At 48.4% G+C, this 24,439-nt stretch overlaps 2 protein-coding genes across 11 annotated transcripts in view; both read right to left on the reverse strand.

The window, feature by feature from the left end:
* LIMD1 (LIM domain containing 1) overlaps positions 1–12,082 on the reverse strand; it is a 34,804-nt gene extending 22,722 nt beyond the window's left edge. For both annotated transcript variants that reach the window (XM_074840539.1, XM_074840531.1), the window contains exons 1-2: positions 10,797–12,082; positions 192–293 (exon numbers count right to left, since the gene is read on the reverse strand). In XM_074840539.1, the coding sequence (XP_074696640.1) occupies positions 192–293; positions 10,797–11,970 (1,276 nt within the window). In that variant the 5' untranslated portion in view covers positions 11,971–12,082. The remainder of the gene's footprint in view (positions 1–191; positions 294–10,796) is intronic.
* An 11,664-nt stretch (positions 12,083–23,746) lies between these two features.
* Positions 23,747–24,439, reverse strand: part of LARS2 (leucyl-tRNA synthetase 2, mitochondrial) — a 145,655-nt gene continuing 144,962 nt past the window's right edge. For all 9 annotated transcript variants that reach the window (XM_074840562.1, XM_074840588.1, XM_074840571.1 and 6 more), the window contains one exon: positions 23,747–24,124. In XM_074840562.1, the coding sequence (XP_074696663.1) occupies positions 23,945–24,124 (180 nt within the window). In that variant the 3' untranslated portion in view covers positions 23,747–23,944. The remainder of the gene's footprint in view (positions 24,125–24,439) is intronic.

Below are 24,439 nucleotides of genomic sequence, written 5' to 3' on the forward strand. Positions count from 1 at the left end.
GCCTTGCAAAAATCCATTCAAAAACAAACAGCAACCACCACCACCAAGACATACAGCTGCAGCAGACTCCAGCTGTGAGATAATTCACTAACCACCTCTTTTTTTTCCCCCTTTACACGAGAAAAATGTTAAGCCCAAAGAGTCTTCCCCAGGGCCCTGCACTGGCAGCAGGCCAGGCACAGGGTACTCACTGCAGGCTCCGCAGGTGAAGCAGCCATCATGGTAGAGGTTGCCCATGGCCTGGCAAGCCTGGTTTGCTCCATACACCCCCTTGCTGCACTTCACGCAGGTCCCTGGAAGAGAGAGAGGGAGAGAGGTCAGAAGTGGGATCCAGCAGGGCGGCTGGGGTCACCGGCTGGGTGACCACACCTGTAATTCGGCATGGTGGCTCAGCAGCTTAGGACCGGACGGTCCACTGAAGCCACAAGATGTAAGTGACATCAGCATCACTCGCCCTGAGACATCACAGGGTGTTAACAGGATCACGGTGGTCACCAAACCTCCACAGCAAAAGACTTTTGCAAAAAAGTAAACTGCACAAGAACAGCCCTGTCTGACTACAGCAACATCTCCTCCTCTCATCCTTCCCCACAACCTTTATATTCATTTAAAACCACTTAAGGACCCTCCCAAAAGCCTGGGTGGTAGTAAATGGTGTTCAGGGTTGTTCACAGACCAATAGTTTCTGCTACTTACTGCATAAAATAAGCTTGTTAGTTGCATCTGCTGTGAGGAAAACACACCTCTTCAATTAGCCCCTTTAAATCTTCATTGATTGCAGACCCCAATCGCATCTACTTAATGCCCTAAGGATCTCCCACTGAAACAGAGCCGGACTACCTGACACCTACCTCTCTTCCCTCTGTCAGCCATGTCTCAACAGAGACCCAACGTAGGTGCTACCTACAGACCTCCTGCCCAGATGTTCCTCTCACTTCTTGGAGGACAAGGCAAGAAAGAAGTCAGTTTTAAGGAGAGGATACCTGCCAGTGGCAGCAGCCGAGGGGGGCTGACTCTCAGGCGGCCTGTGGGGCAAAGGATAGCAAGGGGAAGCACACAGAGTGAACTTCTGGCTATAAGCCATCCCAAGTACAAGTCCAAGCTCCTCTCACACCCAGGCTTTCCTGCCACCACCATCACCTAAAGACCAGGGTCAGCTCTGGAGCTCCAGAGGGAGAAGACGATCACACTTGGCTGTTCAGCTCAGTCTCTTGCCAGTACAGCCAAGCACATTTCCACCCACAGCCCAGTGTGGGGCTCCAACCCAAAATGTGAGCTGGGCAGAGAGCGTAGGGTGAGGATTTCCACCTCGCAAGGAAGCCTCTGGGACCCTCCAGGCACAGACCTGTATGACAGGGTCTGGGAATAGCAGCAAGGGGGCAGATGCACGGTGGTGGTGGTGGGGAGGGACTGCAGGGAGACTTCAGCACAGCAGGTTCACAAAGGGTGTTGTGTGTTCATCTAGGGACTCTCAAATCTCACCACATTTCCATGTAAAACTAATTTGGTAACAGAGTAAGAAGTGAAAACTGAGTTTCATGCCCTTGACAGCATCCACTAGCAGGACCTGCTCCCTCCACCTTGCAATGAGAAACGCAGCAAGGCCACCCAAAACCACTATTAGTGGCTGAGGAGAGAAAGTCCTTGTTCAAGGAAAATGACACATCAAGCCAGTTTACTAACTTCAGGCATTACCCTGTGATTGCGACAGATCGGTTTTAAAGCAGCATCACCCTTTAACTACCTCTAAATGAGCAACGTTAATCCATGTTTAAGCAAATAATAAACATGGATTTACCCAAAAGGGGCAGTGTGAAGGACAAACATAAGATGTGCTTATGTCTCTGGTCTGTGATGACCTTGCAGATGTGACTTCATCTCCAGGTCCCTCCTTTCACAACTTCTCAGTCCCATTCACCCCAGCTCTTAACCTCCCTGGGGCAGGCACTGTCGGTCATGTCTCGCTCCTACTGGCCCAAGAAGAGGGACAGCATCATCTTGCTGGAGATCCTTAGTCATGCTGTGGTTAAGAAAACTTCACTTCTTTCAGGGCACCGCAAGCTCCAGAGTAATTAGAAAAGTCTGGTGAAAGTTAGGAAGAAACCCAACGTACTTACGACAGTGCTGAAAAGTAACTCCAAACTGCAGCAGCACCACGCTGGCACTCCCAGGGTGGTTAACAATTTCTTCCGGCAGCCAATAGCTGCAGCTGTCAGTTTTCACACTACAGGGATAAAAACGCTCAGGAGCCCTTTGCAGTAGGGCACATGTGGCTGCTGAAAAGCAGATCCTTCTTTTTCCCAGAGCAGACCTGGCTCTCAGTGCTGCAGCTGCCTGCGTGCATTCAGCCAGCACATTGAAAGCTGTCCTAGCAATGCTCCAAGCCCTGCTGCACTCAGAGCCAGAGTCCAAACTGACACAAACCTGGAGAGAAGGCTGCAGAGAATAGTTAGTTCCTTTGTTTTGTCCAAATCTGACCTGAACTGAAATGCTAGCTTGGCTGCAGGCCCACCCCAGCACGCAGACTGGCACCAAGTTAGCAAAACTTGCTGGCTCTTTTTGAACCAAGCAGGTTTATCTCACTTATTGAAAGAAACATTTTAAGAAAGCGAAAGATCAATCATGCAAGCCACAAAAAAAAACCCAAAACAAAAAAACAAAAAACCAGAAAAGACAAGACAAAGATAAGAAAATCTGGCTTTTCAAATGGATGTGTTCTCCCAGAAATTCACACGTTCAGGGCAGGTGCCATGCAATAGTCTGACACAAGAGCTAACAGCTACCTCGCAAAAGTCACTCTCAACTACAGCAATGCAGAGCAGAAAGTTTTGAGAAAACCTGCTGATTTTGCTGCTTGAAACCTTCTTTCCACGACATTCACCAGGGTTTCCACAGAACCAATGTATTTATTGCACTGCAAGTGCTGCATTTTCCTCTTCTCTGTGCCAATGAGCAGCTGATCCAGAAAAAAAACACCAGCGTGCTCTGATTTCCTCCTTTCCAGAAAACAGCCGGGTGATACTGAATATGGATGAGCAGCAAAGAAGAAGCAGGAGGCAGAAGGCACAGCAGCTGAGCGCAGGCACAGCACACAGTAAAGATGCTGGCAGGCATCTAAAGCCACTATAAAATACCCTAATGCAAATCCCATGGAGGGCAGAAATCGCCTCTGCTGTCTCTTGTCCATCCCATTTAGGCTTCAGAGCATAGGCACTGCCCCTGTGGTTTCCTCGATGGGACAGATGATAGCCCAGCCAGATCCTGCAGGAGCTGCCCGGGCCCGTACCCAAACCTTCCTCTATCACCCGCCCCTTGACTGTCCCCACCATCCTTCCTCCTTGCTTTTAGTACATGCTCCATTTCATCCCCTGATTAATTCTTGTATCCACTTCTTTAAATATTTAGGCCCTTAAAACATGAAAAATAAAGTCACAGAATGAAAGGGCTTTTAAAATAAATTGACAACGTTGTCTATAAAAAGTATAATGTGCTAAATTACCCAACTACATAATAGCCAGCCATGCTATAAATATTTATAGATGTCCTGTGGCAAGGCTGACAATTGAAAAATGGCATTATGGCAAATCTGTGTATAGCTTATGGTTGTATCTGCTAAATCTTACTTGAAAGCCAATTAAATCTCACTAGCAATTGGAATTACTCTACAAATAAGTCTTTGCTTCTTCCAAATACAATATTGTGGAGTATTTTAAGCAACGTACTTGAGCCTTCATCTCTGACTCTCAGCACACCTGTCCTGAAAGGGGAAAAAATGTGGTTTTCATTGATTTTTCCTTTCCACTTTTTTTTTTGCTGTTTGCTCCCTGCTGCCACAATGATCCTGTTCTTTTGGCTTAGGCTATGCAAGGAAAAAGCAATACCTGTTGCTGACAGTGGCCAGTCGCTGAGCTCGGCAACACGTGTGTGAAGCCAGCCTGATGGAAGGCAGTGCAGCACAGGCCACATCCAACTCCATCCCGCCACGAAATGGGCTCTGTGCCCTGCTCCACGCCAGCTCCGATCACAATTTCCCGAAACAGTGCTGAGCGTGCTTTCTGCTAGCCAGGGTGTAGAGTTAAAATGTCAGCATCATCAGTCCAGCCCCACATGCCACTGACACTAGTCAGCAGCTCTGGGTAATTTTCTTACCGTAGAGCAGCTTTTAGCAAAAATTTCTGTCCTCAGCTCAAAGCAGAATGATCCCGAGTAGCTACGGACCAGCAAGATGCCTGATTTCTGCACTGGGTTACTTTGCTGCACATAACAAGTGCTTATGCAAGCGCTGATCTGAGCTGATAGCTCCTCCAAAATTACAGCTTTTAACCTCAGACAATGTTATTAAGGTGAAATTAAAGGTTTCTCTTTAGCCACCAGGATTGACAAGCCCGAAGCACCGCACATGCGCAGCACCGGTAAATTCACGCTCGAGCACACCGGCAGAATGGTAGCCAGATCTGGAAAGGGAAAGGGATGGAAAATGCTGATTTCGGCTCAATTTCTGCTGGCAGGGCAGCCGGGCCCCGCACAACAAAGAGATCTCTGTTCCCTTTCGCATCATGCGGCAAGCAACCGCCTGCACTGCAGCTGAGTGCCTGAACAAAGGGACCTTTGGGGCCGAGCTGGGACCAAAAACATGCCCTGTAAGCCACTTCCCGGTGCTCGCCATACTCAAGCTCGGCACTGCAAACAGAAGGAGGGCTGCCACCAGGAACAGCCTCGGCTCGCGAGGTCAGACAGGTCCAATGCAGACCTCAAGGGCTGTCAGAAATGAAAGCGAACCCGGTGCTCAGTCTGAAATGTCAGTCCCACCCTCAAAGTTCAACAAGTGTATTTCCATTTACCGGCGAACTCAAAGCATTTAGAGACACCTTTTCCTCTTAAGTGTTGCTATTTCACACTCACCAGAAGGAGCTGTTACTTACTGTATCTCACTTGCTAAAAATTCAATGCAAACCATGCTGAACAGCAGCATTTTCTGGGACCGGTTGGTATGATTTATTTCCACATGCCAGACATCATCTATCTACAACCTAAGAACAGAGTTTTGGGTTTTTCCAGCAGCATCCCCCTTCTCAGCAACATCCAGGACAGCCAAGCCCTCCTACACATGTTCCTGGTTAGGTTTGCTAAGGTTGTCGCTTAATTTTGGAGGGCCAAATGTGATGGTGTGCTGCTTCAGTGGTGAGATTTCCTTGCCATGTCAATCTGGTCCCAGGTAAGAGGAATGCAGTGGCACGAGATTCTGGTGGTGTGTCTCTGTGTACGTAGCTAATCCAGAAACAGCACTTGGAAGGGTAAGTCTGTCCTGCCCCTTCCACTTACTCCATGCAAGCCACATTTCCATCATCAGCTTGACTCTTCTCCATCACACATAACTGTTTTTTGCTCCCCTCCCTTACAGGAGGCTGGATTTATGCTGAAGAACCAGCAGTTGCATTTGAAAGAAACCTGCAGAGCCTTTGCATGTAAAACACCTCTGGTATCATCTTTCCCATCTGCCCAGACATGCATGTGGCTAATCCAGAAGTAAACCCCAGTGCCTCTTGCCAGAAGCTGTACTTTCACAAAGGTCCCCCCCATCAGAGCACATACCAGCTTTCCTCTTAACTTGTCCTCCTTTCCCACTCTGACGGGGAGGACCCTCATGAAGGTACAACTTCTGCATTTCCAACCCACCTATTTATTTCAGGAGAACCAAGCCCTCCACTTGCGCACACATTTTTCAAAGACTGTCCACTGAGAAAAGACTTCACCCTGTCATACCCAATGTGATGCTCAGTTCTTCAGGCTTTACTTCAGACCTTCTTCAGAACCTGATGCCACTTCCCCGTGGCTGACCTTAACCAAGTCATTTCTACATCAAACTCTAAACTAGACACATCGCGTGCCTCACTATGCTGTTATCCACTACTGTGCAATTGCTCTTGCTGGAGAGCTGATTTCAAGGATATCTGGAGGCCCATATGAGATCAAGTGCCTGGAAACCCTGCCAATTTGGTCCCATTCACCACTGGGTGACTGGGTTGTCACTCAATGGTAGCAAAGGTGTACAGGTACTCCCTGCCCAAAGAACCACAGAGTTGGTAAATGCAATTTTTGTGTACCGTTTTTGCATGCCATGTTCTTGACCCTCGTCTTTGCTGTAGACAGTCATGTATACACTGGCAGTGAAGTACAACAATGCCATCAAGCTCACATCGGTGCCAGTTTAAGTACATTACAGTGATGTCAGAGATTATGTTAACTCCAGTGCCACATGAAAGAGGCTCCTTATTCCCTTCAGTCCCCACTGCCACAGCATCCTGGCTGAAAGGCCTATCGCTCCTCTGCCTCAACTCCTTCCTCTTCTTCCCTTTTGGTAGATTTTTCCTTAGCTTGCAAACCCAGCTGAGCTCCCAAGAGGAAGGGAGGAGAAGCGCATACTGCTGTAATCTTGAGGAGCCATATCCCAGGCAACTACTTATTTGCTTGGTTCCTTGCAATGAGATAAACTTTGCAATCTGCACACACCCACTAGTCCATGTGCCATGATCCTTCCAGCTTTCGTTGTTCCACCAGGACCCGTCTCACCCTGCCTCCCCCTCCTCTCTGCTGCAGGCCAGCATCTCCTTCCAGCTGTGGTGTTCTCCCAGGAGCAGGCAGCAAGAGTTGCCTCCACTCATTCCCAGTGGAAATGTTATCAACACCCATGTACTATATAAACCTTAGAAGAACTTTCATTTTAGTAAGAAATTCTCCACTCAGCAGCCCTGAAATTACCCTCATTGCTGCTGAAGCATCCTGAGGCACCATCAGCAGCAGGGCTCGGTAAAGTCCGCAGGCATGTACAGCCTTAAAGTTAAATGAATTGTGGTTTCAGCAGTGGTAAAACACTAACTTCACTATGCACAAGACTTTGAAAGAGCGCTGCTGGCCTTCAAGTTGATCATAACCATTCAAAGGTGCTGGGGTTCCAGGTCTCTGCAGGGTTCAGAGATTTACCTACTGCTCTAGTTCTGCCAAGGGGAAAAGAAATCTACAGGCTTTGCTACGAGATCTCCTCTGCCTGACTGCTGGGAAGCATCCCAGTGTTTCACTGCAAAACAAGATGCCTGAGGCCCTCCTAAAATATCTGCAGCTTATCATCAGCTCTGCTCTAAATAATAAGGAAGCCAGAACTCAACACCTAACAAATATAACTAGAAAACAATTTATAAAAATTGTTTTAAAAAAGCTCTTGGTAAAGGTGTGGATAGTCTTCATCAGATGGAGATTTCCATCTAGCTATATTAAATAAGCACTGGTGAAAACATGATGCTACACATGACACCTCTAAAAGCACCCATCTGTGCCTGCAGACCAAGGAACTGTGTGGTACCACAGGCTCTGCTAAAATAAATGGTAAAACCTCCCTGCAGACCCCACCGCCCCTCAGCCAGGCCTCACCCCTACCAAGTCCCTTCCAGGCAGTGCAGGCAGACGCTCAGTTTGGTTGTGCAGCTGCCCAGCTCTCACCTAAAAACTCATCCGGCACCAGTCCTCAGGATGGTGCTGCCTCACCTAATCCAAAACATCTGCATTGCACTGGGTGGTGCTAGCGGAGGAGTTGCAACTTCCCCATTCACTCCTATTTAATTAATCTTCCCTTCAGCAAGTGGAGATGAAGGCTGCTGCATCCAAAGGAACCCCACGGAAAATCATGGGATTCAGGCACCTCACTCCTGGATGTTCCCTGGAAATGGTACACCAAAAATCTGAATACAACCTAAGATGCCTTCCAGCAACACCTCCCAGGGACATGGGGCCCCTTCTCTGCTGCATGCCAACCAGCCTCTCCAGGGAGCAATTTCAGGATTTCCCTCTCCAGGTTTAAGACCTGGGTGATACCTGAGACTCCCTATGTCCTACTTGACAGCCCACATAAATCAAGTCAGCACTTCAAAAGCACTCTTGGAGAACCCAGATTCCTCCAGGGACACGTGTAGCCCATGCTGCTCACACATAGGCCACAATTTAAAAAAAAAAAAAAAAATTCTTGGCTTTGGCTTTGTTTGCTTCTTTCCTTTCACTTATTATACATACCCTGAGCAGACAAAAGTATTTTGTACAGCAAGCTGGTGCTGACAGATAACCAGACTGTTACTCCTCAGCAGAGCATCCTACCTATGTTATACCTAGTCCCTAGCTTATCCTTTCCCAGGCTTTCATTTACAAATACTCATTTTCACATAGTGAAGGAATAAGCGGCTCCTTTACTGTGACTAGAATTAATTGTTCATGATAAATATCTGGTCTAAACCGAGACAGACCGCAGGACTGTATGTTAACAAGACAGAGAGATCCATCTTAAAAAAAATCCTGTTGTTACAAAAGCAGCATCCAAAATTAGGAGAGCTGAAGGCATTTCAGATAAAATACACTGGTCATATGCACTTCAGTCCTGGTTTCATTTCCTGGCTCTGATGTACTGCAAAGCTGCTGCATTAGACTTCCCTTCACTGGGGGAAAGCCTGCAACAAACTAAACTGTTGATCCTTTTTATCACTATTGCAGTAGTATTTATTTTCCATTCTAAAGTGTGCTAGCTTGAGGGTAGGGCATATCAGAAGACCAGCTGGGTCCTGCATTCCTCCAAAGGAAGTAAGGTAACTGTGACAAAATGAAAATAAAAGTGAGAAAGAAAGGGGGAAGAGGCCCATAATTAAAAGACCTCGGTACTTGCTCCTTCCTGCTCCTTGGTCCTCCACAGGGCAGATCTGCTGAGTCTTCCCCAACAGAGCTGAGGTTCCACAAAACTTCACTTCTTCCTCTGCCATGACTGCCTTGTTTTTCTCTCTCTCTCTCCTGTTTCCAGAATTTCTCAGAGGCTACACCCAGGTGTAAAACCTCCTGCCAGGAGGATGTCAAAAGACTGCACCAAGGATCAGGCAGCCTCCATCTCTTCTCCCTCACCAGGGCTCACCAGTAACTCACCTGCCTGACCAGCAGGACTCTCCGTGCTGACAGAATTACTCCTGCTTCACTACAAATTTCCCACAGGACGAAAGCCTCCCCCTGATGCTACCTCCTATTTTGTGACAAACATGTAAAAATCTAACCACTGACTCGGTGCCTCTGCTTTCTCACCCCATCCCTGTGCACATTTTGGACGAGGTATGGTCCAGCTGGTTTACTCGCACCATGAGGAGAAGACGCATGCAGCAGGGTCTGTTGAAGTGGAGCTGAATGCCACCTCCAGCAAAATATTCCCATTTTTGAGAACTGCCTCCCAGGAGACTGTTGTCCCAACCCCACCTCCATTATCAGCTCCTTGTCACGGCGTTCAGGCCGCCCCCCCCCCCCCAGAGACAAGACTCCCTGAGCTCATTCAAACCACACGCTGCCCGCATGGGACGCAAAGCGCCCAAACACGTTTTCAGGCCAAAACGCTCCAAGTACAGCAACTCGACACATCACTTCTCTGCGACAGAATAAAAACGCGTCTGCCTTGCCACAAGGCTGAATCCAGTCTCAGATACTAAGATAAACAATCCCAGAACAGCCCTCTGTGGGCAAGTACCACCGCCTTATGCCAAGAAACACATTTTGTTATGCAATTCGCAACTGAGCACTCGGTGGTTCCTCCAGCTATGTCCCCGAAGCTTGGCGTTGAAGCCCATGGCTGCTCCTGTGCATGCAGACCACCGCTGAGCCACCCACCGACCCCACCGGAGAGGAGCCCATGCAACGGCACCTGTGCAGCCTGAGATGCAAACCCCTCCTCAGCACCAGGCTGAAGAGTTTAATCTGTCCTTGCTTCTACTTCTGTGAGCGTGGGTCTAAAACAGTGAGACAAATCCACACACTAGACCTGCTCCTGTCGTTCATTAAATTAGCCGCGGAGTTCTCAGCCTTCCCAGCAGCTTCGGGTTTCCTTCCCCCAAAAGCTGAACTATCTTATCTGCTATTCATTTGCAAAGTGGCCCGGCAGGGAAAGGAAATGCTCAATTTGCCCCTGACCTTCTGCCATCCTGGGATAGTAAATCGGTTCAATCCAGCAGGACATTTAATATTCTCATTGGGAGATCCTCACATCTAAGCTGTCCCTCTTCACTGCCAAGTGTCAGCAATAACCTCAGGTGGTCTGGACTACTCGCAGACCCGAGATTTAGGGAGGTACATGCCTACCACCTGTTTTTCTCCTGTCTTCAGGATGCACTGATCCTTTCACAGCTGATGGGGACAGCACCTGGGGGCAGGGGGAAATCCTGGCAAGTCTGGAAATCCACCACCCTTCCCATCCCCAAGCAACCCCTCTTCAAGAAATCCCGCAAGCACGCCCGGCTGTGGCCACCTCCGTGGGAGGTACCACCAAGCCTCCCCCGAGCTCTGTACCCTTCTCCGTGCCCGTGGCGTATGCAGGCACGACTCCTCCACAGGCTGGACGGCTGCCTTCCCACCCACACGTGGCCAGGCAGTGTACTTTTAAGACATGGAGAACCAGGAGTACTGTCTACCAAAGTTAAGTGCCTCCCTGTCAGCGACGAAGGGCACTTCAAAAGATGCTGCTCCAGCTTCTTCTCAGCATTGTCCTCCCCAAAGCTGCTAACTACCTTTGCTTTAAAATTTAAGAGGTAGGATTAAGGAAAAAAGCGGCACAGGAGGAAGAGCTTCCAGTCCCTGTGATAAGTAAAAGTTAAATAACAAACCCTACCCCGAGCAAACGAGAAAGCATAATGAAGCAGGCGAATGGGCAAACGCAACCCTGCAGGTGTGGACCCTGCAGTGACACTTCGCAACAAACCCTCTTCACACCAACTGGCCGACTGCCTCCTTACCGAAGTAATCGGCCTTCGGCCGAGCATCCATCTCCTGCTCCAGGCGCTGGGTCAGTGCCTCCAGCTTCAGCTCAGCCGCCGACGGCCCTTGCTCTGGCTGCAGAAGGAGGGTCTGGCAGGGCAGCTTCACCTTCGCCGTGCTGGAGCCCTCCGGGTGACCAGCATCCAGCCGTGGGCCACTCACACCCTCGGGGAAAAGCGGCTGTGGAGCATCTGGAGCCATCAGCCCGCGCGAGGCCAAGCGCGAGGAGCCCGGCTCGGGGCTTGTGCTGCTGCCGTTGGGCCGGTGGTTTTGACCATGGGCCACGTAGTGCCCGCTTGGGCTGGGGTAGGCAGCCGTGTGCTGGCAGTCCACGCTCGGAGCAGCGGGTGCGGAGCTGGGGGGGAAGGACAGCAGGACGCCCTGGTACCACAGCTGGCTGCTGTCCCCTCCGGCCCTGGGACCACAGGGCTCAGCAGGGCCTGAAAACCCCCGGGCCGGCTGCACTGAGGGGGTCGAGAAGGAGGAGGACCTCGGCTGTGGCAGGGCACCTGGTGCCCCCTCCTCCATCCCCACCGGGGGTGCCAGGGGGGTCCGGGCATGCGAGAAGGAGGAGGACCTCTGCCCAGCTGGCGTGGGGTCACGGCCCCCACCGCCCCGCCTGCCCTCGCTGCCATTCTCCTGCCCACCACGGCAGGGCTGGGGGTCACCGGGGCTCCCGGCCTGCTGCTCCCCACGCCCAACACCGGGCCGTGAGCCTCCCGCTCTGGGGATCCTGTCGGTCTCCGCTTCCCAGCTCCGGCGCCCAGCCTGGCTCCCTGGGGCCTCAGCACGGGCCCCGCTCTCGCCGAAGCCTCGCTCCCCTCCATCGTATGGCCTCGTGCGCGGCCCCTCAGCAGCCGAGGCTGGGGGCGGCTTGGCACCCCGTGCCGCCGGCGGGCTGGGCCGGGGGGCGTTGAAGGCAGCCCCTCCGTTGAGGGCGGCCATCAGCATCTCCTCCTGCTGCTGCTGCTGCTGCTGCTGGAGGTGGATCTTAGCCATTTTGGTGGCGAAGACCCGCCTGGTCTCCTCAAACTCGGGGTTGTTGCCGGCAGCTTTGTCCACCCGAAAGAGCCCGTCTTTGGAGGCCTCGTACATGTTGAGGTCTTCGATGAACTTGCTGGCTTCCAGACCGAGATCGTCGTACTTATCCATCCCGCCCGGCTCAGCGGGCTGACCCCCGCCTTCCTCCTCCTTTCTTCTCCTCCTCCTCCTCCTCCTTCCCGCCGGGATCAGGCCACTGCCAGCCGCGCCGGCCGCTCCGTCCCGCCGCGCCGTCTCACTCCCGCCGCGCCCGTCCCCGGCGGGGGCGGGAGCTGGGGGGCGTGGCCAGGAGGCGGGGGCGGGGGCGTGCCCCCCGCCCCCGCCTCCTGGCCACGCCCCCCAGCTCCCGCCCCCGCCGCCGCGCGGCCGGTTGCGCGTGCGGGCGCGGGCACAGACGTCACGTGCGGATCCCCGGACGTAACGCGCGCCGGCGGTGCCGGGTGACGCTTGGGGAAGGGGCGCGGTGATTCGAAGGGACCCGGATGAGGCAGGGAGGGGGCGTTTTCGCGCCTTTTCTCACCCCCTTCCCCTCAGCCCGAAGGTGAAAAAAAAAAACCCAACAAAAAACCGTGAAAAGTCGCGGCCGCCCGTCGTGAAAAAGCAGCCCCTGGAAAACTGTTGGGAAGACCTCATTCTGTAGTGACAATTGGCCTTAACAGTAGGAAACTGTATGAATTTTCTTGATTGATTTGACCCTGTATGCTGCACAGTCATGCTTAAGTGAGCGTGGCTGAGGGACCCCAGCTCATTGCAAGCACAGCCCCCACCCTGAAAAATAAAGGGTACGCCTGTACGCCCAGCATAACACCACCAGCATCACAGCCCCTCCAACACCTTTGTGAGCCCCCCCACCCCATTATCTAGCATCATAGACAAGTAACTGCAGCAAGACCAACTCCAGGGTCATTTACATCAAGAAAGAAGCAGATGAATGATGACCTCATAAAATTACAGCTGCTTTGGAAAACAGTGACATGTGCGTGTTACATAGCGATCAGTCAAATCGTGTTGTACCTGAACGCTTGAAAGGTATAAGAACTGTGTATAAACCCACATTTGGGGTACAAGAACTGTGTATAAAACCACATTTGGGGTACAAGAACTGCGTATAAAACCACATTTGGGGTATAAAAACTGCGTATAAAACCACATTTGGGGTACAAGAACTGTGTATAAAACCACATTTGGGGTATAAGAACTGTGTATAAAACCACATTTGCCCCCATGTGAACGGGCAGCCTCATGCACATGAACAAAGACTTACCCTTATGACTCTATATTTGTGTCCCGGTCTCTCTCCTCCGTTGGCACCAGCCAGTTGTGAAATTTCTGTGGCAAAACCCAGCTGGGGGTGCCCAGAGGTCAGGGGGCTGCAGTGGGATCTCCGCCATTTGTAGGGAGCCATGGTGCTTCTGAGTAAATCGACCGGTACAGTTGATCCTCCGGGCTCAGGCATGTGTCCTGTATTCCCTGGATTTGTTTTAATTCTCCCCCAGGCTCCAGGAGGTAGGGCCACGTGTTAAGGAACGTGGAAATTTGCTGCCTTTAATAATCACAGATTGGTCTGTGACCAAAACATGTCAGAAACCAAATAAATCCCCTCCCCTCTTTAATCAGTTTCTTTACAAAAGCACTGCTGGGTAACTGAGGCCAGATCTAAAATAGCCTGACTCTTCTAGTGAGTTTTGGTCAGATGTGCTTAACGATTGTGGCACTGTGAGCCCCTGGAAAAGTGCCTGTCTTCTTTCAAAGCAACCTCCACATTGGTTTGGAGCTCCAAAGAGGCTCCAGGAAGGGCCAAGAGGCTCATCACTGCAGCAATAGCCTTAGGCTCAGGCTTGAGCTCATAAGCTGATAAACTTCGGACTTGCAAAAGTTAGCCCAGCCATAGCACAGGGTTAGTTTAGGGGTCTGATGGTTTCTAGGGAAGGCAGGCAGGTGGGAGTCTCAGCGCCGGGCAAAGTGCAGCAGTAGAGCTCCCCCCAGTCCCCAGAAGCTGTGAAGGGGGACCCCAGCACGTGCTGCCGCTAATCACGGGCTGCAGAGTGTTCAAGGGGTCAATAGTGCTGGAGCTTTGACACTGTATCAGGAAAATGTCCCATCTATCAAGCAATCTCATCTATCAAACCTTTCCAATCATTTCTCTGCCATGGGGGTGAGGAAAGGAGGGCTGTCACAGCTTCCTCAGGCTGAGCCCCACAAGCCCTGTTTCACTTTGGGAGCAGCTGGGTGCCTGGGGGCTAAACCCCACTTTGCACAAGCCCCGACAGTTCAGGAGGGTTTAGCTTGCGTCTGATGTCCATCGTGCAAAGCACATCAAGCCCCTGCCTGTGCCAGGGCCCTTTTGGCTGGAGTGGAAAGGACTTGCTTCCCATTTTGTGGCTGGGGGAGGCCACAGCCGCCCCCAGCAGCTGCTTCGTGCCAGGTATAGGCTCAGGCCACGAGTTACCAAGAGCGAGAGTGACTACCTCTTTCGAGGGACTTGACCAAAACTGTTGAGTCCAAGGTTAAGCTCAGCTGGGGCAGTGAAAGTCAAAACTGAGTTTCAATGTCTAAAGAGCGTCCTGGAGAAGGGCTAGTGCAAAGCTGGTTTTGGCAATGTCCTGGGCCGATTAGGACAACCACAGCAAGCGGCTGAGGCATGGGATGTCTCCTCCCCACCAGCTTCAGGGTGCTTTTGGAGATCAGGTTAGCTGAGATGCTAAGTTTTCAGTATGACTGCTTTTATTTAAAATGGGGAGAGTCCAACGTTAAAATGATAAGGAACAAAGTTGGTGCTGAACAATGGATTGCTTGAGTCCATACTCTATGGCCTGAGAGGATGACAGAAAGGAAATGGAGCAGCAGGTAGATAAGGATGGGAGCGTGAACCCACCACTGCTTTACTCGCGGGAGAAACCTGCGATGTTAGTGGACAAAGAGCGATCAAAAAGGAAATTACACATCGCTCTCACACCTTCTTCCCTCTTCCTCACCAAAGGATGTAAAGTTAATCAAGGGAAGGCATGCTCATATCCAGCATATCAGAGCCACTGTCTGTTAAGGTTTTTTTCTTCAAACAGACTGTGATGAGACTCTTCAAACCTCTAGGAAACCAAAACCCTTTGGCAGAACACAAGTATTTGGAAATAGATGTCTCTATTTTCAGCTTTCAACAAACAAACCAAGGAAGAATCTGTAACTTCCCTCAGATCATTTTTTTTTTTCTGACTTTCTTTTTTAAGGGTCACACGTACATTTTCTGCCATTACTTTTTATCTAACATCTGTAAGTAATTTTACAGTTGGACCTGCAGGAGCTCACCACCTTGGGGCGGGGGGGAAGCAGCCTTCTTGCCAAATGGCCTCTCTGGATGCTGCTGACCTTCACCAGCTATGTAAAGTACATTTCCTTCCTATGCCAAAGGATCAAATCAGCTGTCTGCAGAACAATGCTTGTGCAGACGACATGGAAGATTCGGATAGGGAACCGTCACGCTGGGCTTGGCCTCCTTCCAGGCTCCGCACGCATGAGCAGACACTTTGATGGCAAGCCCCTTCGAAGGGGAATTGCAGCCAAGCGATTCAAAGGCATTTTGGTGTTTAATTCGCAACGCTTTCACTGAACGTTAGGCAGCAAAATGCCTTTGAAGTTTCGTGCTTGGATTTGTTCTTTCTGTGAGACTTGGGCTAGGGGTATTCCCAAGCGAGCAGATGATTAACTTGAACTTTCTACTAGGCTGGAGATGTAATACTACACTGACTTGCAGACCCTTCTGCTGCGATTAGATATGGTCCCACATTTTTATAGTTCCTGTGAGTTTTACAGCCCATGCCTATTAGGAAATTAAGGGGTCCACGATTGCTGTTGTAGCACAGGACCAAAATCTATGTGCCAACTGGAATTAACTTATTCTAAACCCTATGTCTGGAAGGAAAAAAAAATTGCTCATTTAATGTTTTTTTTTTCCTGTGGGCAAGGCTTACATGCTGCATTTACTCATGCAAAATAACGCTGACAGCTTGTAACCCAGCCCTGCTCCACGTGGCAATCGCAGCTGCCCGTGGGGCGGAGGGAGGCAGCAATTTGGGGAGAAGCAGCCCCGAGTGGTGTTCACCGGTTTCGGCCCCATGTCAGTGGGAGTGCCGGGCACATTGCCACAGCCTTGTGCCGGGGTGGCACAACCCTCTGGGGCCGGCGAGGTGCCACGGCTGCTGGCAGGCTGGAGCAAAGCGCTGCCTGCCCGGGCAAACAGGGAAGTCGCGAACGAGAGCAGGGAGGGGATCATCTGTCTTTATTTCTTGCTGCCACATTTGGCTCTTGGCTCACATTGCAGGAAGATGGAGAAAATGTGGAAAAATCCACCCCCCTACCCCCTCGCCGATCATTTTTCTGTCTGGGAGAAAACGCCCTCAGATTTTGAAGCACAACAATAGCGCCGGGCTGTATAGTTTATGGAAAAAGATGATTAGGAGGAGTCTGGGTGACAATTTACAGCTCGATCTCTCTCCAAAAGCAACTATCTTATACTCATGATACCTATTGCAACCAAACTAGCACAAGGCACCAGTGCCTGGCAGCACACCAATTTCTTTGTGGACATTTCCAGGTCTAATCCCTGGTGCCCATGTGCCTCCCGGGGGCCGCAGCTGTCCCAGGCAGGTCGTTTCCCTCAGGGGCCTGGACTACTCACGCCACTCTGCAGTGCCTGAGATCCATGCGCTGGTGTGTTTTAGCAGGAAAGTAATAAAGGCTTCAATGCTAGAATATAAACAGAGTGAACAATTTATAAGGCAGAAGTATTTCCAGGACGGAGCCTGGCTTGGTTCTGGCAGGAGCAAACACATCTCTTGGCTCTCTCAGGGCTGGCCGCAGCATCCCCCAGCTCTCGACTGTGAATGGCACAGGGAAATGATGAACACTCCGCTCCCTCTGGTTTTCTAAAGAGGTTTTCAATAAATGTGCAATTTATCTGCACGAGCTGGGTGCTTTATGCCACGAGGATGATGCACAGGGCTGTAAGGGAAATAAGAGGGTGGCGGAGGGAGGGGTGGATGGAGTGAGCCCTACAGGTGACAAATCTGGACTCAAGCCGGGGACTCGACTGCTGAAAGGGACACTGTGGAGGTGGAGAGGGCAGACCTCAGCCTCTGCCTTCCAAAAAGTTTGCAGGAAGGCGCAGGGCAGGGTTAGGAGATGTTGTTCCTCCCCACCGCTGCCCCTGGGGCCTCTGCATTCCTCCGGGAGGCCTGGCCTGCCCTGCCTGCTGCCCGCGCTGCCGACACATTTAACCCCCAAGATGCAGGGGCGGCTGGGGACCACAGGCAGGCCAGTGCCCTCCCCTGCAGCCCAGCTGCCCACCGTCCAGCCTGGGTTTGGGCATCCCCTGCCCCCAGAGTCAGGGCAGAGATGGGTCCAGTTTTAGATGTTTTGTTTCTGTTGCTGTACAACTGCCCGTTACTGGGCATGATCTCTGCAGGGAATTACACCAAGAGTCATTTAATTAACGCTAATGGAACAGAAGGGCCAGGGCAGCACTGGGACAGCTTTCCAAAGAGCCTTTGTGGAGTGGTACAGATGCTTCACAGAAAGGCTTTCAGGGTCATGTTTCTTAAATACCTGCACCTGCAGTGTCAGTTCAGTGGGGATGCTGCAGGCTCTGCTCACAGGTGGGTAAACTGGGGCAGGGAAGAGTTACCTGGCAGGGCACACCTTGGGGAGGTGAGGAGCCATGGGGAATCACAGAGATCCCAAACAGGAGCCTGGGAAGCAGCAGAGAGAGAAAAGGCTGCAAATCCCTGAGCTGCAGCAGTTTGGTCTCCCTGAGGAAAGCCAGAGCTGGGTGCCAAGTGCTTGGACTAGAGAACATCCTTTGCCTTCCTCTCTTCAGTTTCTGCAGGTGCCATCAGTGGTGGCGGAGACCCCAGTCTCCCTTCGCCGTCACTCCATGGGGCCAAACACTTGCTTTAAGTGGCTGCAGAGCTGCACCAAAATAACACAGGCATTTTTGGTGGTTTGCCTACCCCTGCTCAAAAGAATATGGAATAGTTTCTTTTCTCTGTTTTCTACTAAAAAGAGCCTTTTATCAGGACAAGAACTCGCCTGGAGAATTTTCCAGCTCCGTTTCTCTGCCTCTTTATCAGGGCATTAACACAAACAGCACTGTGACCTGTTTAACCAACATACGTGGCCTTTAGTAATCGTGGGCTAGAAGCACTGTGCAGGTCAGACGACATCCTGCCATCAATCACCGGCCTCACGTGGCTTGGTGGACTTCGAATAGACTTGCCAGATGCAGTCAGTGCATCCACCCCGTTCTTCCGTGCATGTCCTAGGAGAAGCTCTCTGACTAACAGATGTTTTTAAATGCTCTTTCACATGGGAAAATTGGGAAGTATATATTTTTATTGCACCCTTGCTATTTCATCCAGCCATGTGGATCTCCAGGGATGGAGACATACTTAAGAAAAATATTCATTTCTAAAAGCTTCTACAATTTTTTCACAATACTTTCTTGGCTTAGCCAGCTCGGCAACACACACTTGTATTTCTGTTTTGCAGCAATTAGTAAGATTTGCTAATTACACTGCTGTGTATTTAAAGACAATTGATTTCCCTTTGCAGCAGAAAACAATTTCCTGTTATGCCAGTTCTCTTAATCTTCATCAGAAATAAACCCAGGCTGCCACTGCCAGTAATACGTCACACTCCTTTATTAAATTGCTCTCTTTTTTGCCCTGATTATGCGTCCTGTGTTTATTATTCCTGATCAGTGCATTGGATCATCTACAGCTGTTATATGAATTTTGCTTCACATATTGTTGGCACCAAGCAGTTATTGGAGAGCAACTCCCCTTGCTCGGCAGCTTGTGCATCTCTTCTGGCAGGGGTAGGTATACTGGGAGAACCTTGGACCTTTGATGCTCGGTTTTGGCACGTGTAAAAAACTACTGGTAGATAAGGAAGTTCAGAGCCTTAGATGCAAGTGTGGGCCTTCTCCTTGCAGCCAGCCCAGAGAGAGTGCTTGTATCTATGAGAGGAAGCACAAAGGCACGCATTTCTGTTCATGTAAATGTTGTATGTTCTGCTTAGAGTTATATTGAAGAAGACCAGGCTCTTCAAATAAAAGAACTTCTTATGCCCCAAATGTCCCAGGCTGAGTGTCACAAATGCAAGAAGAAAGAATGTGAATATTAAACTCATTATACTTCAGCTTTTCCCATTTACATGTTCTTTTACTAAGCGAGCAATTTGGTAGCCTAAATTGGAGAGCAAATTGGTGTGGCACAGGCAGATGAGCATACAAGGTAATATTCTGGGTGTTCAATATTGGGGGGTATTTTTGATGAGGTTCTTGTGATCAAAATCTCTCAGAGGTCTGGGCCATGTTCACCTGACAACAAATATGAGCATCCACTTGACCTTGACTGAGATTCTAGTCTCTCATGGCCAACGTAAAAGCTGGCAGATAGAACAAAAGCCATCAGGACTTCTCTCTGCAATGTCACTACATCCAGGCAAAAATACTCTCATTCAGAGACACTAACAACTTATAAAACCAGGAAAACCTGTTCAAACTCTCTGACTGCACATAAAACTAGAGCTAACTTTGTATGGAAGATGATGTTGCTTTGCAACAATTCAGGGCTAAAACCAGACCTGAATGTACCCAACCCAAGGCTTACTTGAATGAGAGAAGTGCCAGGAGACACAAAGGTTGTGTGTGACTCGGGGCCCTCTGGGACAGATGGGGTTAGTGAATTGTAGAATGCTTTGCGGTACCAGAAAGCCACTTTATTCAGGAAAGGGAAAAAAAATCCCACCTTTCCTCCCCATGTCAGGCAAGATCTCTTTTATCATCTGGGCTGCAGATGAGAGCTCTGATCCTGTCCCCTCCTGCGCAGAGATCATGCTCCAGTTCAGCTCTCCTGCTACATCAGGGGCATGCTAAAAACTGCCTCTGATCAGCTTCAGGCTTCTTCTTTGAGACATAAACCCCATTGCCATAAAAAAAAATAAGCAGCAACATTTTCTAAAGTCAAAAGCAAACGTTACCTGGACTGATAGAAGTTAGTGGGCTTAATAAGTATATTCACCACTTGGGTTCAGGGGATAGACCTGGCTTCACATTCACCACTTCTCTTACAGCACAGCCCTTTGATACAAAATCAGCTCAGAACATAATAGGATGTGACTGAAGAAATAGAGAAGCAGAAGAAGCATCCAGCAAAAACAGTGTATGTACTCTTCCAAGTCAGTAAATGTACATAAGCCAATCCCCTCTCCGTGAACTGTAATAAGTATTGCAAAACTAGAAAAATATCTCAGTGATTTCTCCCCCTGTACTCATTTATAGCCAAACTTTTACAAAAATCTTATATACTGCAAACCTCTCTAGGAACAACCAGCAAAGTGCTAATTAACATTCTTTCTAGTTCATGTTGATTGTGAAAAGTTTAGAGAAGAGGAATAGCTTTCTGTGAGGCTTTAAACGGAAGGAGAGACAAAGAAGAGAGACTGTATGACCTGCATTATCTGTGGAATTTCTCCCTCCAGAAGAAACAAGCAGGCTTTTACAAAGGCAGATCAGAAAAAGCCATCATTAACCACATGTCAGTTCTGAGGCATTACTTTAATCCGGTAAGCCAACAAGAGAGCACACAGATTTTATTTTGCACCAAATTTCCATGTTTGGATTCTGGTGAAGGGCATGGAAAAATACATACTTGTTCAGCAATGCCCTTGTATAGGTTTTTGTTTTGAAGCACAGGTGGGACAACCTGGATAGAGAACTGCCTTAGCTAATGACCTAAACTGTAACATTGTTCCTTAACGTGATGTAAAAAGCCCCGCTGCCTTGCTGCAAAGCAGCACAGGCGTGTCCACATCATCTCAGTCACTGGAGATGACTGTGAAACACCCACGCCTAGTAACACATTTTTCAACATGGTGGTGTCTTCCAGCACGTTTCAGTGCCCCCATCACCTCAGCATCTGAGATCCTTTCTCATTAAATCAATGGCATTGGAAAAGTACTTAGTGACATTTCAGGACTTTGCCAATTTTTATTTTTCCAGAATCAAGGTTTGAAGGCTGGACTTTTTGGAAATTCAGTTGCATGAACGATTTTGGGGTAGGAAGTGTGCCAATAATTCTTTTTTAAATTTTATGTTACTTAAGATAGAAATTTGATACAGACTGGATCACTGCTGTGACCACTCATCTATCACCTTGAGAGACAGGATGCAGAAAATGCCCCAGCTGTGTTGTGGATTCCTTTCTTGGAGTAGTTTGTCCTGGGTTTATCCCACTGGGTGTAGCGGATCTCCCACATCTTCTTTGGCTCATCACTTCACGGATTAAGGACAGTGGCACCATATACATTTTAATGTGTGATGAACCTGGTGCAATTTGATTGATTGCCCATCAGCACCCTTCCTTCACAGTTCTCAAGTATCCCCTCACAGATTTAAAACTCCCATTCTATTTTGCTAATGAACTCTTCAAGAGCACACAATCTGTGATAACATTTTATACCACCTTCAGCATAAAGATGCATCTGTACTGTGACACAAGTAACAACTGTTAAATAAATGAGAGGCATCTGCAATACATTATTTTAAAAAGGCTTGGTAACAGGCTACAGCCTGTATATGAGTACCAGGTCCATCTAGGCACAGACCAAAGTCACAATTATCATAAGACAAATGACAACCATGCTTCAGAGCAGGTCAGCCTTCTAAGAAATGTCAGCAGCTGTCAAGACAACAGCACAGCTCCACAGCTGGCACCTCTGCCATCTTTCAAACATACACTTACCGAGGGATTAGACTCTGTCAGACTTTCTGCATCCTCTCTCTCACTCACTTTTTCACCACTGTTTTTGTATCCTCTAGACCACACTGAATTTCAACTTACTGTAAACACATTGACATGACTTCTGACTGTACACTCTTTGTGCAATTGCTGTTCACTATCTTTACTTTTTTAGTCTGTAGGAGTCCATTCCTTATTTTGATTTTTGCCTGAATCACCAAGTGACATCTACAATTCACTTCCTCCAGCAAGAGCAAATACCCGCCAGTGCTAACAGCAATAAACACTGTGGGCTGCTGCTCAGCCCTGGAGTGACTGCAGCTTTTGTTTAAAGGCACCGTTGGGCTGCTGGGCTAACAACATCTTTCTTCATGCTTGTAAATTTTAAAAGTTTTTATTTACACCAAACATGTCACCTTTCCCCCAAAGAAAAACTCTGCTAAAATGGTTCCACAGGGTGTGTTAAACTTTTATACAGAAGAAAAACCAGGACTGTGCCATGCTACAGATCTTACTTTAAAAGATCTCTTTCACAGTCCTTTTAGGGGCTTCTGAACAGCAGTTTTATGAATTTATAACAACATATATGTCAGGCAGACACTGGAATTCAAATTATTTTAACTCTAACTAAAGACCAGTGTTTGAATGTCTGAATGCATTCCTTTGTGGCTGAGATTTCTGGAGTCTTAAAACTGCAAAGACCATATCTCTTCATTATAAATATTCCATTTCTTAGTCATTCTTATGTCAAAGGACTGCTGGAGAGAAAATCTGCATGAGTGTGGTCCAGGAGGAAGCAGAAATCAGAAGAGTTTTGTTGCAGAAGTAGGGATGTGTGGAACCAAATCTGCTTGCTGAGCCTGGCATCTGTTATGTAGCTATACCTTTGGAACTGAAAACGCATAAATCCAAAGTGAATATTGGTATTGCTTAGCTAGTACGCACACTGCAATGTGATCTGTCTTGATCCTCGTTGCTTAGGATCTATTGGACTTATTTATTGTTATGTGGGAGATTTTTGTTGGTTTCTGGATGACTCCTAGGCGGGAGGGTTAACACAGACCTCTGTATTTGCCTAGCTGGTTGTTACTGCCCACTTCTTAACTGTCAGAATGGCTCATAAATGGCTGGTTTATCGGACTACTTAGTTTAATGGCCGTTAAAGAAAAGACATTCTTACACAATGAACCCTGTAATTGTTTCTTTGGAAACACTTTTTCAAGCATTTGCTAAATAGAATAAACATTTCCATGTGGATATAACAGCAACCCAGGGTACAAATAAAATGGTTGAAATGAGGCATGAGAATGGCTTTGTGTTTTATGAAAGTCTGATTGATTTTTAGAAACACGACAGCTATTTCCACTTAATGAACCCCTCAGAAAAAAAAGAATTTCGATTCAAGTTTTACGATCTACGCACTATGAGACCTAGGAGTGAGGCAAAACGCGCACTGTCTGTCTTCCCCACTGCTGCATTTCTAGCAGCCGACTCATCCCTTTCTTGAATCCCCCAAAAGTCTCTGAGATGGCTCATGTGTAGGAAGTAATTTCCATTCTGTTCTGTGGAGAAACAACCACCAGCACTTTGCTGAAGTTGAACGTCTCATGTATGAGCCAACAGAAATAATGCCAGCAAGGAAGGAGGAACCTGGTTAAGGCAGGGCTTGGCTAAATAATCTGACCTTTTTCTTGGCTTGGCTCTGAAAGGTATGTGAAATGTATCAAACCACCCCATTCTGGCTACCTGCTGTGCCCAAGGCCACTGGCCAGTGCTAAAGAAATCCTTTTTTAAATTAACACTCTAATAACATTTTCTTAAAATGTTAGTTAATGGTAGGGTACCCAAACATGTGATATAGGGAGAAAAGACTGACTGTAGCACACCTAACACTTGGTGTAGCACATACTCAGATCGGTTGTTTAGTCCTGGAATCATATTTATGCATTTAGCCAAGCCAGCTTTCCAATAGGATGTATTCCTGAGGCTGACACTAAAACCCATGCGCTTTATATCATTTACATTCTGTTACAATCATTTAGTTCTTCTGTGCTTCCTTCTCATTCTCCCAGAGAATATGGACAAACAGCACCTTACTGTGACTCCATAAGAAACTTTAATTCTGCACATTTCTCCATGTTGAAATGAAGATTTAGCAGCAACCTGATTTTAATAACATTTCTTCCCCACCGTTACATGAGATTTAAAGAACCATAACTGGTTTTCAAGTTTTTGAATCGTCTTCATCTTGAAAAATTCCAGTTCCCTTTTACAGCCCAGCAAAGCCTTTGCTATTCTTGCACTAAGAAGTTGATAAGAGCAGTTCTGGGAGACAGAAAGGCCTTTTTAATGGTTCGTCCCTGGAGATGCTTGACTCCAAGTTCACTTTGAAGAACTAGCTCGTGGACTTCTTCAAAATTGCGGGCTGCTTGCTGAGGCACAAAAACTTTGCCGCAAGCTTTGTTATTGATCTGAAAGAGAGAGACATGAAAACAAGAAAAAACAGAAGTTACTACACTGATTTATACAATTTCATTTCCTGAATCCAATCCATCTCATCAAACGGGGAGGGAGGGAAAGTTGATGAAACTCTTTTCTCCAACAGCAAACTTTCTAAGTAGAGAATAAAATTCTCCGTATCTCCTGTCCATCTACCATAAAATAAGAGAATGAAACTCTGGCTCACAATACTCAAGGAAAACTGAAAAAGCGGCCATAGGAAGTCTCAATTTTGAAGACAGCAAGCAGCATATGACTATGGAATGTGGTGATCTTTTAAGTTTAAA

The sequence above is a fragment of the Strix aluco genome, chromosome 1 (assembly GCF_031877795.1).
Source record: "Strix aluco isolate bStrAlu1 chromosome 1, bStrAlu1.hap1, whole genome shotgun sequence".
Lineage (NCBI taxonomy): Eukaryota > Metazoa > Chordata > Aves > Strigiformes > Strigidae > Strix > Strix aluco.